Source organism: Taurulus bubalis, assembly GCF_910589615.1.
Source record: "Taurulus bubalis genome assembly, chromosome: 1".
NCBI lineage: Eukaryota > Metazoa > Chordata > Actinopteri > Perciformes > Cottidae > Taurulus > Taurulus bubalis.
In genome coordinates this window covers 6,496,971-6,512,567 of record NC_136589.1, presented here as the reverse complement: position 1 = coordinate 6,512,567, position 15,597 = coordinate 6,496,971, and the positions used below count along the sequence as shown (strand labels likewise).

The 15,597-nt window shown below is 39.4% G+C and overlaps 1 protein-coding gene across 1 annotated transcript in view; it reads left to right on the top strand.

The window, feature by feature from the left end:
* Positions 1-2,377: 2,377 nt before the first annotated feature.
* ltk (leukocyte receptor tyrosine kinase) overlaps positions 2,378-15,597 on the top strand; it is a gene marked incomplete at both ends in the record, with an annotated part of 44,441 nt that continues 31,221 nt past the window's right edge. The window contains one exon of the mRNA XM_079217838.1: positions 2,378-2,429. Coding sequence (XP_079073964.1) covers positions 2,378-2,429 — 52 coding nt within the window. The remainder of the gene's footprint in view (positions 2,430-15,597) is intronic.

Here is a 15,597-nt window from a genome sequence, read left to right as displayed (position 1 = left end):
CGACCTCTCTCACCCGGGACATAACTTGTTGGAGTCCCTTCCCTCTGGCAGGAGGCTGAGGTCCATCAGGACCAAGACCTCACGCCACACTAACACTTTTTTTCCGTCAGCAGAGCCCGGGTGCCTCACTGACTGACTCAGTCACTCCCAGACAATTTCCTACTGGTCACTCCCCTGCACTCCCCCTCCATACCTCATATTTAAATACACTTGCCACTTTACTTTACACTTGTCACCTTCACATACCACTTACATCTCACCTTAAAGTACTGCTATCTCTTGACTGTGAACTTTATTTTAACTTTAATTTGATGTTCTACTGTAGATTTTATTGCACTATGTTTACTGTTAAATGTTTATTGTCAAAATGTATGCACCTTCCGCCAGGAAATATTCCTTGTATGTGAAAGCATTCATGGCAATAAATGGTTCTGATTCTGATTAAGCATTCCTTCCACTATAGGGACATTTGATTATACCCTTGTCTCCCTGGTCTGGATCCCCACTCAGCTCACCTACACTCCAGATTCTCTTTGGACCATGCTTGGCTTAGTTTCCCCCTGTGGAGCTCTGGCTGTGCGAGACAAATCTTGACATAAAAAGTCTTAAAACCCTTTTAACGGGCAGAACACATGGCATGACGTGCATTTGAATGAGCCTGCAGCACCTGTTGTCTCTTCTATCAGTATTCTCCATTGTTAAACAAAATAGAACCTCCCTTTTCACACACATGTTACTCAAACTGTCGCTGATTGATAGGTTCACAGTAGAAAACAGAGGGACTCTTCAGTGTGCTGAGGAAACGGGCCATAAATAGTTGAAGAACCACAAAGATGTATTTAAAGGAGCCATTGTATGAAGAGATGATCGAGACAAACACGTAGAAAGTAATATTGGCATCAATTCAATTGTAATAGAGAAAGAAAGAAAATGATGTTTAGAGCGATGTGGAACAATTACCACTTGTTTGTATCAAGCTTTGATGTGTGTTTGCTCCTACTAAAAACACATTTCATACATCTAATAATCAATTAGACCGCATTGTATACACTGCCGTTTATTACAGGCTGAAAATAATTAGGAGGGCATGGTATAATGTAGTAAAATGTATCTGCATTAACATCTGCTTTTTGCAAACTGAGCTGAAATATAAATTCCAGAAATCAACGGTTAGGCCAGTGATTAATTTATATTATACAAGTGTAACATCTTTACCTCGATCTTTGTTCGACACATGGCGACTTGTGTTTGTGTGCATCTGAGCAGTTAATAGAAACACATGGCAGCACATACATAAAAGAAAACGTGAATGTTTGGCATGCAGAGCACCAGCACTTCAACCTTGAATGTGTACTTTAAAAAACGTGTCTTCATTGCTGGATGTGGACAGTTTTAAGCACTATTAATTACTGTGTTGACGTATGTAGATAGGGTGGAAACATCTCTCTGAATAATGCACTACAGTCCAACAGCATCATAAACTACATTCTCCAAAAGTGTCATACAGTTGAAACACCACCTCTTAACACTTTCAACAAATATACTATGACTTTCTTGAAGATGCGCTTTATTGCAGCACTTTGGTTTCAGACTGCTTTAGTTTTAGCTACGTGCACCTTGTAAATTGGATATATTAGCAGCCGAGTATAACAATAATTTAACACTGGAGAACACTTCTAGTTAATATGTTTTTTTGTTTTTAAGTAAAAGTACATCTTACTGATAAGACTTCTGTAATTTTATCTAAATTTAATGCAAGGATTTTATTTGTGAATAAGTATTTTAGGCTTACTGATAATTAGAACGACATGTAGTACTAACTATGCTACTTTTACTTCATTGGGCTAAATAATCTTAATAATTCGTCCACCACAGTTATTCTCTTTGATATCTGTATTTATCTGTAATGATTTAAACATGATTTTATCGTTATAGACGATCTGGTGTCAACACATGCAGCGGGAGCACAGAGACAACTATTTTTGAAAGCCAAGATAGATGATACAAGTGAAAGAGAAAATTAATGTCTTTAGGACCAGGAATATTGGCTCACGAGGGGGCGAGAGAGAGAGAGAGAGAGAGAGAGAGAGAGAGAGAGAGAGAGAGAGAGAGAGAGAGAGAGAGAGAGAGAGAGAGAGAGAGAGAGAGGGGGGTGGGGGGGGGGGTTGTCGTCACTGGGAGCTGCAGCAGCATCAGCATCACCAGAATGAGTAACGGTGCGCAACTTGGAGAAACAACTACACCGTCCGGAGGAGCGCGCGCGTGTGCGTTTACTGTGTGCTTCACGAGCCTGTTTGTGAACGTATTCATGAGGACGTAAAGGTGCCATAAACTATACGGACTCGGACTCTTTGTGGACCTGCCGAAAACGGGAGCCATGGATTATAATAAAAACTACAGTACTTATCTCTCCATCTTCATTTTGATAGGTAAGTAGGCTGGCCACCGTCATTCACTTTTACCGCAATTAAGGTTTGTGTTTTTATAAACCAAGACGGAATGTTTAGCCACAATAAAACATTCCCAGAGTAAGTCTTTTATTAGCAACTGTGTTGTTCCTTAATTATTACATTAACCAATTTTACAACAATATGCAGGTTTTTATTAAAATGTAGAGCACATTTTCAGAATGTTCAGAAATGTATGAGCCTTTCCATCAGGTTTCCATCTACTACGAGAATGCTTACATTAGGAGTTGCGTGTGGAGATGCGCTAGATGGCGCTAATTCTCTGAATGCAATTATAAACTGCAGAAGAAGATGCAACGCGATGTAGGAGAAATCACCAGTCAAATCTTGAATGGGGAAAAATGTAGAATTATGGCATTCATGTTTGTTTCATGTTATACTTTGAAGGAGTAACTCAGGGCACATCCCAATACTTTTTATTTGTAATTATTTATTCAACAATTGAAAATGTACAATTGTATAAATCAGAATCAGCTTTATTGGCCATGTGTGTATACATGGAATTTGACTCCGGTTTCACGTTGCTCTCGTGGTACATCTGATATACAATAAACAAGATAAATATTTTAAAAAAGACATTAAAGACAACAGAGTAGAACACATAAACTAAGCATCAACATTAACATTGAGCTAGTATGTACAGTGTATATATATATATATATATATATATATATATATATATATATATATATATATATATATATATATATTTAAACTAACATGCCAGTCTGTTAACGGTCTCCTTATCCCTGCGCATACATATACTGCCACCATTTGTCATTTCTTCAGCGAACCGGAAGTTTAAATTACAGTCACAGTCAATTGCTCTTATCGATACCATTACTCTAACTTTCCAAACTCAGTCAAGTATTACAACTTTTTGGAGATTCATTTGCAGGGTTTTTTCTCACATTTTATAAGCGCAAATTGAAAATGCGCTGAAAACCATTGTTTGGTGGATCCAAACTGGCATGTGGTAAATGAATTGGGCGAACTGTTGTTGATCATGCTGGGCACTCGCCGCTGCGCCATAGGATGTCGCTCCAGTGGAAGGGTGTCGCCAGTTGTCCGGTAATTAGCCTGTTAAATCTCTCTCTCTCTCTCTCTCTCTCTTTCTCTCTCTCTCTCTCTTTTTACATCCACTTTGAAAAAGTGCATCAGTCCAGGTGTCATATTTTTCTTGAGGCACACTTGTGGGGAATTTGATTTACATTCATTAACACTGCAGCACCACTACAAGACTTGGCAAGAAACCGGCTCTGCAACAGCTCTCATAACAGTTAGTGTTTGCAGGGATAGAATGTTTTATGGTGTTCGCTTTAGTGTTTTATAGAAACAAATTAATAGAGGAAACTACCTTTTCTCTTCAAAAGTTAAGTAAGCAGTGAAGCAGCTTAATGTCAGTTACGTTTTTCATCATAGCTCATAGTCTTACTAGGAAAAAAAAAACCCACCAGTATAAACACCATAAAAAGATATACATTTTTTTCAGGCTCTTTGAAAACCCCCATCAGCCCAAATTACATTGTTTTGCGAAAGACAATATGCATGTATGCTCCTTGCTTATCAGATCCTACCACACTTAATGTCATATGAATGAAGACAGTGTTCACGACCAGCAGAAGCATGTCATGTGGGCAAAGAAACGATTACGAGTTCACTTGGATTCACCAGAGCTGGCTTATTCTTATCACTGTGTCTTCATCTTGCTTTAAATGTTCCCACGGAGGACATCAGTTTATCTCCTACATGTCAAGACCCGTTTTGGATCACCTGCTTATCATTTGCACCCATGGTCTATCTGCTGAATATGACTTCATGCCAGAGGCTTTTTCCCAATATAAAGTCGCAGTGAATTCCTTTCCTTATTTTCCATATCTTCAGCAACACCGCCTTTAATTCTGCAGAAGCCAGAGGAGGAGTGCGTCTCTTGGCTTCTCCTCTCTTTGGCGTCAGCAGCCACAGGCTGCACCAGTTAAGTGGTTCTTACTGCAGTAAATCCCAGTGACAGGAGAAAACTTTAGGTTACTTGTGCAACCCCGGTTCTCTGAGTAGCATGAGTGAGTGCCTCACATTGGGAACTCCTATGACTTCATTAGAAGCTCCTATCACATTCTGTCAGCCAGAATTGGCTCAAACAGAGCTCTCCTTTCACTCACAGTCAAGTATGGAGCTCCTTGCTATAGAATTCTTCTCTCACTGGGGTGTTTCAGGCCGAGACGCATCACACACATTGTCCTGGCCTGATATGCTATTTCTGCAAGTCGTGTTATACAGCCGCAGTATTGCTACTCCGTGAGTTTAGCTACAGTGCAGGTAATAATGCACTTTCAGACTCTGTTCACTGTTGCCTTGTCCCCTCCTCTAACAGCTTTGCCAAGTGGCATCTTATGCTACAGAGGAATTTGCAAGTATTAGTTATTAAGAGAAAGTGCTTCTTTTCACACTGACTACATCTACATGCAAAATATATACCGGGTTTCCCCCTTACTCAGTAAATACAATATCCCTTCTAAGCTGCTTACATGGCTAATGACAGTGAATACTATTATTCCTAATATTCCTGTTTACATGCAGCCATGAGAACGCAGCCTCCCGCTGTCCTGCAACCACTTTCTTGAAAACGTCGGCATTGTGATATTTGCGCATATCCAAAAACCTGTAGATGAGTTTTTCCTTCCGGCCACAAATGTGGGCTTTTCTGTTCTATCTCTACCCCAGCCTTGCAAACGGTTGGCTAGTTGGTTTGTGTACAACGCACAGAGCTGCCCGTAAACAGCCGTATCATATTCAGAAAATTAGAAGAATATCAGTGTGCATTAGATACACGTAGTCATTGACTCGTGCCCTTATTTCTTCCAATTTTCCCAGAAGCCTCTGCTACTTTTCAAAAGAATGAGGATTGTAAATAACGCTTTTATTCAATCCCTCCATGTCATTTTAGAATAGAATAGAATAGAATACTTTAATGTCATTGTCAAAAACAGGGGTAATGTGGTCCCAATCACTCTTTCTGCCATCCTCACCACCCGCTGCAGATCCCTCCTGTCCTCCACTGTGCAGCTAGCAAACCACACAGTGCAGCAGCAGGTCAGGAGGCTCTCAATGGTCGCCCGGTAGAAGTTTATCAGCAGGTGTTGAGGAAGGTGAGCCTGCTTCAGCTTCCTGAGGAAGTAGAGCCTCTGCTGGGCCTTCCCCACCTGATGGGAGATGTTTTTGGACCAGGTGAGGTCTGGTGAAATGTGGACTCCGAGGTATGTGAAGCAGTCCACCCTCTCCACCTCCTCTCCACGTACACATGCTCCACCCGCCTAGCTCTCCTGAAGTCTATTATCATTTCTTTTGTTTTTGTTGCGTTTAACTCCAGGTTGTTATGTGAACACCATTGTGTCAGATGTTGGATCTCCTCTCTGTAGGCTGTCTCGTTGTTGTTGGTTATCAGTCCTACTACATTTGTGCTATGTACCCTTTCAGTTCACTCCCCTGTTTTCTGTCGGCAACAAAAAGCAGACAAATTACATTTTTAGATTTCAGTTTAGGCTTTTTGACTGACTCTAGCTTTTAGTTTTTATTGAAGATATTGGCAGACTGCAACACAGACTTACATAAATGGATTCGGGGTTACTTCAGTACTCAACTACAAATTCATGCGGAAACCAGCCAGGCTCTTATAATGACTGTGGAGGTATGGCTGCAATGAAAATGTGCACTTCAGAACTAAATATCACAATGGCTTCGGTAATTACTGACAATGTTTTTGTTTTGATTGTTGATTGAACATCAGTGACTCTCAAACAGTACGCAGTATGTGTCTGTGTGCATCATCAAGAAAACAAATCATCTGTGCTTATTTTTCATCCCTCAGTCTGAGACTGTACTTAATCAACATAGTTTGAATCTCATTAGTGCAGTCAGTCAGAGCCGGCTCATCACTTGAGTGATTCCAGTGATGACCTTCAGAGTTCACTCTGAAATATTTCTAGACAAACATAAATTCACCTCCAACAATAAAGCGCTGCTTAATGTAATTTAAACCAGATTAATCCGGTTAGTTGAATTTAGGTAAATGTGTCCTGACATTAAGAGGCATGAATGGTAATGTGCACAACTTGGTTATGTTTCACACAAAACGTTAAAGATTGACCTATACGCAGCTGCGGTAATAGGCAGATTGATTAGTCTGAGTTTTCAGGAATTAGCCGCTTATTGATTGGACTATGTCTATGAATAGGACCCCTCAGTTCAGCCTTTCCTCGGAGGCGCAAACTTTTGCATCTGGATATAATTTTTTTTGCTGGCAAGTTTTGGGATGGACTCAATCTTTTGAGACAGTTTTTCTTTAAACCCCCTTTGTGTTGATTGTTTCCACCTTCTGACCCAGCAACAGTCAGTAAAACAGTAAAGTTGAGGCACAGCTTTGATCTGCTGTGCCTCACTCTGACGCCTGAATAACACACATGAGCAATCAGCTGTGTGTCTCTCACGGTCCTGGGCAGAGTTTAAGTTGTAAATCAAGGAGGCGCCGGAACACAGAGACTGCTGATCCGGTCGATCTGGGGAGAAAACAAGTTATGGAAAGCATTGAAACCACAGTGCTGGCACACAGGTAACAGGGTGCTGCTGTGATGAAAGTAAGAGTGGCACAATAAACAATGCTATATATATATGCAGCGCACCGTTAGAAACCGTTATTGATGCTTCTTCTGACACATAAACAAAGCAAAGTAAGCACAAGCAATTATAATTTATTGTACTCATTTCACTACACGGGGAAAACACCCACTAACTGTGGGGCCTGACTGTAGGCTACAGTATTAGAGCTGGACCTTAATATTTGAGTATAACGGAATCCTTAAAAAAATGCATTTGATCAAACCCTCAAAAACGACAAAAACGGACCTGCAAATGTGACTTTCAGGCACGTCTACACTCGTGCACACAGAGGGGTGGAGACGCTGGGCGCAGACAGCGGTGTGTGTGTGTGCACCGTTCACACGCGTAAAAACTTCTGTAGTCACGACACATTTCGTGAGAAAAAGTCACCGGAGGAGCGCTGAGAGCATGCTGCAGGTTAAAATCCAATCAAAAATAGACAAACAAGGGATTTACGACTAACTTCCGTGGGAAATAAAAGAATCACAGAACCGATGATTTGTATTACACAACATGTACAAGATTCTGAATCTAATCAAATAGGTGCCGGTCCCAATCTGGGAAGTCCCAGAGCATGTTCTGGCAGGATCCGGTGCAAATTAAGTCCAGTTTAAGGGCAACCGTGGGTAGAGGCAAAGCCAGTCAAATAATTTTTTTCCCATAATCTTGTCTTCAAAAACAGCAGAGATAGAAAGAAGAAAGGATAAAAAGAAAAGTGGTCAGGGAGCATCATGTAAAGATAAAACATGAAGCTGACTATTGGCAAGAGTAAGATGTTAGACTTGGCATTTCCCCCCAGAAGCAGTACTACATTGAAACTCAGGCCATGCAAAACAACAAAAAGTATACTGCTTTCATTGTTTCTGCTCTGAGTAATGGATTTAACGATTCAGGGCGTCTATATGGCATCCAAACTGTATCTATTATATTTTGTCTCGCATATTTTATGACCATCAAAAGTAAATACACGTACGTACGGTCGGTTGAATGTTTTGTATTAATTGTAGCTTTAACCCATGGAGATTTGTGTATACCCACTCCTATCTGAGCAGGGCCAAAAATCCTATTGTTGTTGAGTTTTTCAAATGAAGCTTCCCTATAAAGACCCACAGATTTAATAAGCTCCAGACACGCAGTGAACCACAAATATGTTATCGCGGCAACTGTAACATGATGTCTTGGTAGAATACTCAATACAGTAACACTGCAAAAAACATTGTTTCAGGAGAATTATATTATGTTGTGTCTCAATGGTTAGCATGCCCGTCTTTCAATCAGAGGTTCGGTGGTTCGAGTCCCGGCTAAGCTAGTCCATGTCGATGTGTCCTTGAGCAAGACACTTTACCCCAAATTGCTCCCCCAACAGGTGAAATTAAACTGTATTGTGAACCTTTTTAAGAAAAGTCAAGCAATGTTTCCTCTGATTTTTTTACAACAACAAACGCTAAGAGCATCTGTGTTTTTGAGGAAGCGATCAGCGAGATAATACTGGTACTAATATTTAATTAAAGGGCAATCATAAGTGAGAACATGTGTGTGGAGGAGTAACGTATGCCATCATTATTACCACTCTTGTTCTATGTTGAACCAGCAGCCTGACCGGGACAATCCTCTTCACAGTCTAGATGACATTGATGAACCCTTTACAGATATTAAAGGATTATAAAGACATGCTTGATTGATGTGTTGATAAATACATAAATAAACAGCTATTTTGACAATCTGTCAAAAAAAATCTTTGTTTTTTTTAAGCAAAAGTAAAGAAAGAATTAGTCAGACGAAGCAAGCATCACCTCAAGCTTTGAGAAATTAATATTAATTAATAAGTAGCTTTTTTTGCAACATTGTTTTGACATTTATTAACAATAATTAAAAATGATTGTTGCAGTAGCTGCGAGTGTTTTGCGAGTCAGAGATTTGTAATACCCTGTCCCACCTGACCCAGTATGAGCCAAAGATCTGAGTTAATCAACTACTCAAACCTGATCTGCAAACCACCAACTTTATGCATTATAGTGCGTGCAAGCGTGACAGAGAGAGGGGAAGAGAAGCTGGACTGGAAGTTATTGATAACTTACTTGAAATGCTGCTTTGTAACTTTTTTACCCTCACACCCGCACATCCCTAGCTGCAGTCTTAACTGTAATTCATTAGAAATATCAGCAAATGCTGAAGTGTATGCATCTGTCCTCCACTATATATATTTCTTTACATTAAACAGACTTGATGAAGTTTGGTTTTATAGATGGAAACACTTCACAGGCCATAAACTCCCATCTGGTGAAAAATAACTTTATAGTGACTTGAAATCGTTGAATGAAAACGGGCAGCTGTCAGAGGAAGCATGAGGACAAAACAGAACAACATTGCCGATGTTCTCGAAGTGACATCTTAATTCATCACGAGACTTTCATGTTTTGCTGCATTGTGGTTAATTCGATTACCGGGTCCCGGCTGTCTCACAGCGGCGACTTGTGGCTAAAAACAATAATTCCAAATAAAATGTTAAGTCTGTGGTGATAATAAACAATCAACAGCCAAAACTGCGATAAACCAGGCTGCTGTAATTCCTAATCATAAACACTGACTCTTTCTGGTGGTGGGCATAAAGCACATTTTTGCTCAAACAGGCAAACATTTGTTCTTCTTTTTTACAGGAATTGTCACCGTATTGCTTGAAACACTACTTTAGCACACAATCAACAAGAATCGGTCTTACACAAATGTCTGCTGGCCAATGATTTAGGTCCATAAGGGCACAGTGAGTGAGTCATAGGAAGACGGCACTGGCTCTGCTTAGTAACAGTGATGGTCTAATTTATGCCTCAACGCTGAACTAAAAGACAGATTCTAAGAGTTTGCACACTTTTCATACACACTGCTGCTGGATCTCTGTGAAGGGAGGCCTGACACCAGCGCGTTCAGACCGAGTGGGAGTTCTTTGTGGTTAGAGATGAGAAGGACCGCTTCAGTCTCCTCCGTTTCCCACCTCCTCAGGAAGTTAACCAGACATATGTCAGGGCGACCACAGCACAGGCCCCGTTAGCTGGTAAAGTTAATGGGGTGGCTCGGGCTATGAGAAAAGTGCTAATTACTACAATATAAAAGCTTGAAGTAATGCACGTAAATTGTTTATGGACTTGTTGTGTTAAATAAATGCTCAAGTAAATTTGCTTTTTGAAGACCCTTTTTAACTAAATGCTATAAATGCGAGTCCACATTTACACAGTGTCTGGAGAATGTGAAGCCTTGCATACGACATTATATAACATGTAACGTTACACATATTTATCATATTGCCTTTTTCGTTGCTCCACAATGTTCACAGGCTAGTCGCTAACTTTACCTGCATGTAATTTGATACTGGTCAGGTAGCCTGGTGGGATCTAAAGGGGCAGTTCACCCTAAAATAAAAAAGTAAATGTTTTCCTCAGTCTGTCGTTTTTTTTTTTTTTTTATTCAATCAAGAATGTTTTGATGTGAGTTGTTTTGGAGACATCGGCCGTAGCAATTTCACTCAAGACTCGAGATAATCTACAGACCTTGTTATTCTGTTGTTATTATTTCCTTGCTGTTGCTGCTTTGTCTGTCAAAGCATGTTGTAAACTCTGTTTTTAAAGGTGCTGTATGAGTAAAGTCATTATTATTATTATGAGCAGTTTCATGTAGGAATTAATCCGTAAAATAATACCCCGTAGTCCCATTATAATCAAAACAAGGCCGACGGTCGATAACTGATATCAGAGCCAGGCAAGCTGTTTCCAGTCTTTGTACAAAACTTTGTGAGCCAGCTCGATATTTATCATAGAGATATGGAAGTGCTATTAATCTTCTCATTTAATTCTTGGCCAGAAAGTGAATACTCGTATTTCTTAAAAATCTTAACTTTTCCTTTAAGGTTTGTTTTTCTCTTCTCCATTGCCTTTTTGAGCTTTCATGAGGTCATGTTACTTCCACTAATGGTCCAGTGAGACAACATGCAATGTCCTTCTTTGTTTTATAAGTTCCCATGAGGAAAAGTAAGTGGTTGGAAAAAGCATTTTTTTCAAGTGAGGACAGTCATTCTGTGGCTGTTCCAAGAAGATGATTTAAAAGTGGCTGTGTCAAACCCAGAATCGGTCTTTATTGTTGTTTACTGGAGAGATTTTACCTATAACCGCTGTTTTATTCCAATATTAGCACAAGGTTATTACTCATGTGAACACCGTTACACAGCATCGGAAGATCATGTTTACTGGTCCTTGTTTTTAATGAACTGTCTATCAATATGCAAGTGATGCCAGATACCAGATAGGTTTGATTCTAGCTTGGATTAGTTTTGTTTGTCATTTGCTTTGGATTGTGGACTGGACATTTCACTGCAGCATCCAGGAGAATACATGTGTGGACAGTGACAGTTTCTTGTAACTCTATTGAAGCAGTAAAGGTTTGACCCTCCACAGCTTAACATTTACAAAGACACTGTTCATACAAGACTGTGCCACACATGAAAAATTCATGGAAAAAACACATAACATTAATGGAATGAAAGCTTTTCATCATCAACATCAAGCTTTTAGTCTCATCAAAATCACATGTTCTGTTACCATGTCAGCTACCTTGTCCCAAGTCACCTTGGATTAAAACGCTTATTAGCTTATGCGTATGCTGCATTTCATCTTCATTTTAGTAACTGTTTGTCAGAGAAAACAGACGTTGTGTGTCTGGGTATCTTTGTTGAGAAAGGACCCTCTTAGAAGAAACTGAAAACCGGTACGACATAACAGCTAATTGAAGCCAAGCTGCAACCAATTAAATTATAAATTGAGTTATGGCACTTAATTCTTTTGGAAATACCGATGCCTGATTCACTGCACATGAACGGGTCTTCAGATGTGTGTCTGGATGCAGACACAGATGGGTCTCAGTAAAGATGTGCATATTTTGTCGTGGACATAAACTAGACTCTTCGTCTAGTTATCAGCAAATGTCTGATATAATGGAGCTTCTTCTCGAGCAGGAAATCAAGATTAGTTTACAGAGAGCTGAAGGGCTAAGATATGAAGAATCTTTAGTTTCCTTTTGCGGAACCACAAAAGAAGTCTGCTCATCGGCTTGGCTTGATAACTGAAAAGACAGAGTGGTTTAGTGTGCCTCTTACTGAAAACCATGCACACATTATTCCCATCTAAAAATACATTTTAAGTCATACAAGGTAGTGTGAAAACAGTGTTTTGAAATGTCCAGCAAGAAGACGTATTTTTTATTTTCCTTGTAAATACTGTGTTTCTTTTATCACCAATCCATTTATTCATGTATCACCAATTTACTGCATCACCTTTCTCTGTATTTAAGAGCTGAGTTAGATCCAGTGAACAGAATATTTCCACTTTCAAAAAATTAAAAGAATAGGAATAACTAAAAACGTTTTAAATACATAACAGTATATTGAGTAGTTGGACCTTTGCAACATTAAAATGTTGCTTACTCTGAGTGGGGTCATTTTGCATTATAAATACTTTTACTTTTGATACATAAGCACATTTTGCTGCTGATACTTTTTGAGTAATATGTTAAATGCATGAATTTTACTTTACTAATTAAGTAATTTTATACTTTTATATTATTACTTTTACTTGACTAAAATATTTCAATACCTCCTCCACCACTGCAAAGATCTCTAGCGACCGTGAGGCTTTGTATGTTATCGATGGATGGGAGACACAGCATGGGACTTGGGCATCAATGGTTTCCAGTTTTCTACTCTCTACCGTCTGTCTTTTATTTTAATGGTCATATGTAACCGTTTGGAAGGCGCTGAAAGAAAGATTACACATTAATTTGTTATTTTGAAAAGTAATGACCCGTGACATATTATGTAGTTTCTTCAGAGGGGGAGCAAGACCAGTGAGCTAATTCCTAGTGAAGGAAAAGAACATAAACGTTCAGCTTTTCGATTTCACTGACGCCATTGAGGACAGTTGTATATGGGCTCACCATGCCCATCGTAATAGTTTCCTTACGAGCCTTTCAGTCTGGAGTTGTTGTTTTTTTATGTTTAGAGAATGCAATCTAATTCTAGTCTTTATTTTTTTAATTTTAAAACGTTATGGGCTTTGCTTACCTGCATAACAGAGTCAGTGAAGTCAGACATATAACATTGTTTTAGTAAAAACACACAGGTGGTCTGAAGGTTCAATAAAAAGCCAGATGATTGAATAACTGAGCGTAACTGTGAAGAGTTGTATCACATTTCAGTGTTATACAAGGCTTTCGGCAATTGTTCCCAAGTTGCCACGTTTCCAAATGTGTGAGTGTTCGCTTTTTTTGGACGGGCCTCTAAGTGGAAACTAGAGCTCAGCGGTGTTTTTGCAGTTTGAGAGATATAATATGAAATGCGAGACGATGTTTTTCAAGCAAAGGTTTGAGGTTTCGTTAAATGGTTACACATTGCATTTGAAAAAAACTAAATGAAATAAATAAACGCCGAACTGAATATAATTATGTTTTTACAGATAAAGCTCCCTGATATGTATTGTTTCAGAATGATAATGTGTTAAACACCAGAAGCTGTTCTTTAGTGGAAGAAAGTTTATTTTTACAATTTCCAGCAGATTGGATCGAGATTTTCCAATCTGGGATATACAGTAGGACCAATACTGCCTCATATACTGTAGTTGGTTCGGGTATTGGATACCATTATTTTAATGAATAACAATTCTGTATATATACATGTGTGTGTGTGTGTGTGTGTGTGTGTGTGTGTGTGTGTGTGTGTGTGTGTGTGTGTGTGTGTGTGTGTGTGTGTGTATATTTGTTACATTTAGTTTTAGGAGCTAAGTTAGGACAAATATATTTAAATAAAGCCTGATTTTGCCTTAGACATGGATAATTTTACTGTTTTTGCAAAAATGTATTTACTTGTGACTTTCCTGTCTGGAGCGTTGTGTGTAATGCAGGTGTGTTGTGTTTTTGCTTCATTGACATCTGTTGCTTGCCTTCAATGTTTCCTCGTACAAGCCTTCATCTGTCTTCACACTTAATGCAGCAAAGTTGTCAAAACATATTTTTAGATCATGGGTTCTCAAACTGTTTGTAACTTAAGCCCCACTTCTTATTGTTAAAATTACCCTGAGGACCAACATCCAAAATAATTGAGAGAAGAAAAAAAAAGATCTGTGCTTTAAATATGTGTTAATTATGCCACTGTCAGCTGTAATATCCAAAGTAAATATTCTGGGAGAATGGTATTGACTGAATTTTGGTTGCATCTGCTCAATTACACAGCGCTCGGTAAGATAAGCTCCTCCGTGAATGATTTCTTGTTGTGGGCTAGAAACTATTAGTTTTGCAAACCGATTAATTTTGCTTCTTTGCATCCGAGGGAATGTTGGCTAGCTAACATTAGCTAACTTTTTAAATAACCAAATAATAACAATTTTAAACAAATCTATGCATTTTGCAGCACCTGCTGTTTAGTTACTGTGAACAGTTTGGACCTCGATGGACCGTCCCGACCCTGGTTGCAGGAATGTGGTTTTGCGGGATCGTAACGCCCATCTTCCGGTTCCCCCCCAGCACTGTTGCCGTTGATAGCACTGTTAGCTTCTGGCCGCCGGCTCAGATGTCTCTATGTTCAGAGCCGTGTGCCTAATATTAAATCAAAGAACGCTTGCGGTGATTGGCTGCTCGCAAAACCAGACAAATAAAAGTTGTTTTTCCTAGATCTCGGTTAAAAAAGGATCGATTGCAGGTTTTGTTTTACTGGAGAAGTTCAGATACTATTTGGTACTGGATTATTTCTGACTGGCCCCCTGATACAAAGCCCTACTCATCTTTCATTCCCACTTTTTGATACAAGTGAATGCCATTATGTTTTAGATTAGAAAATTAAATCTAAACTTGACATGGTGAAAAGGGGCATTCCCCCCCAAAAAAGTTTTCTATTTCATGTTAATAATATAATGTTTATGACGGTTATCCTCCTCTTTAAATTTTCCGGTTTCCGTAGTTCGAAATAGCTGCTTTTATTCCATAATTGCAGATGAATAGCTAGTCTGCCATTCAAATACACAACCCCCCTCACCCTTCATCATTACCATCACTAACTGCTTTTTTGCTTTTTATAAACTGTCTCAATTTGTCCTGCTTGACCCGTGTGACCTTCCCTTACAGGCTTCAGAGAACAGAAACGTCACTGTTCAGAGGCCATTTAATGGGTTAACTTGTGATGACCCACTTGGACATGATCATCTCCCTCTCTGTCTACTGGTCATGCTAGTTAGTATGTTCAATGTCATGTCACGTGTCCTCCCAGTCGTCCTCCAGAACAAGACCATGTCTGTGGGTCAGTTTTTATGAGTGGGTCAGTCTGCAGTGCCACTATTTCTGGATAAACTCTAAAGTTCATACATCCATTGCTCTATTCTCAGCTCGTCATGTTCAGAAGTTATGGGGATTGAAGTCGTTCCCAGCATGCACTGGGCTGAGGCTTAGA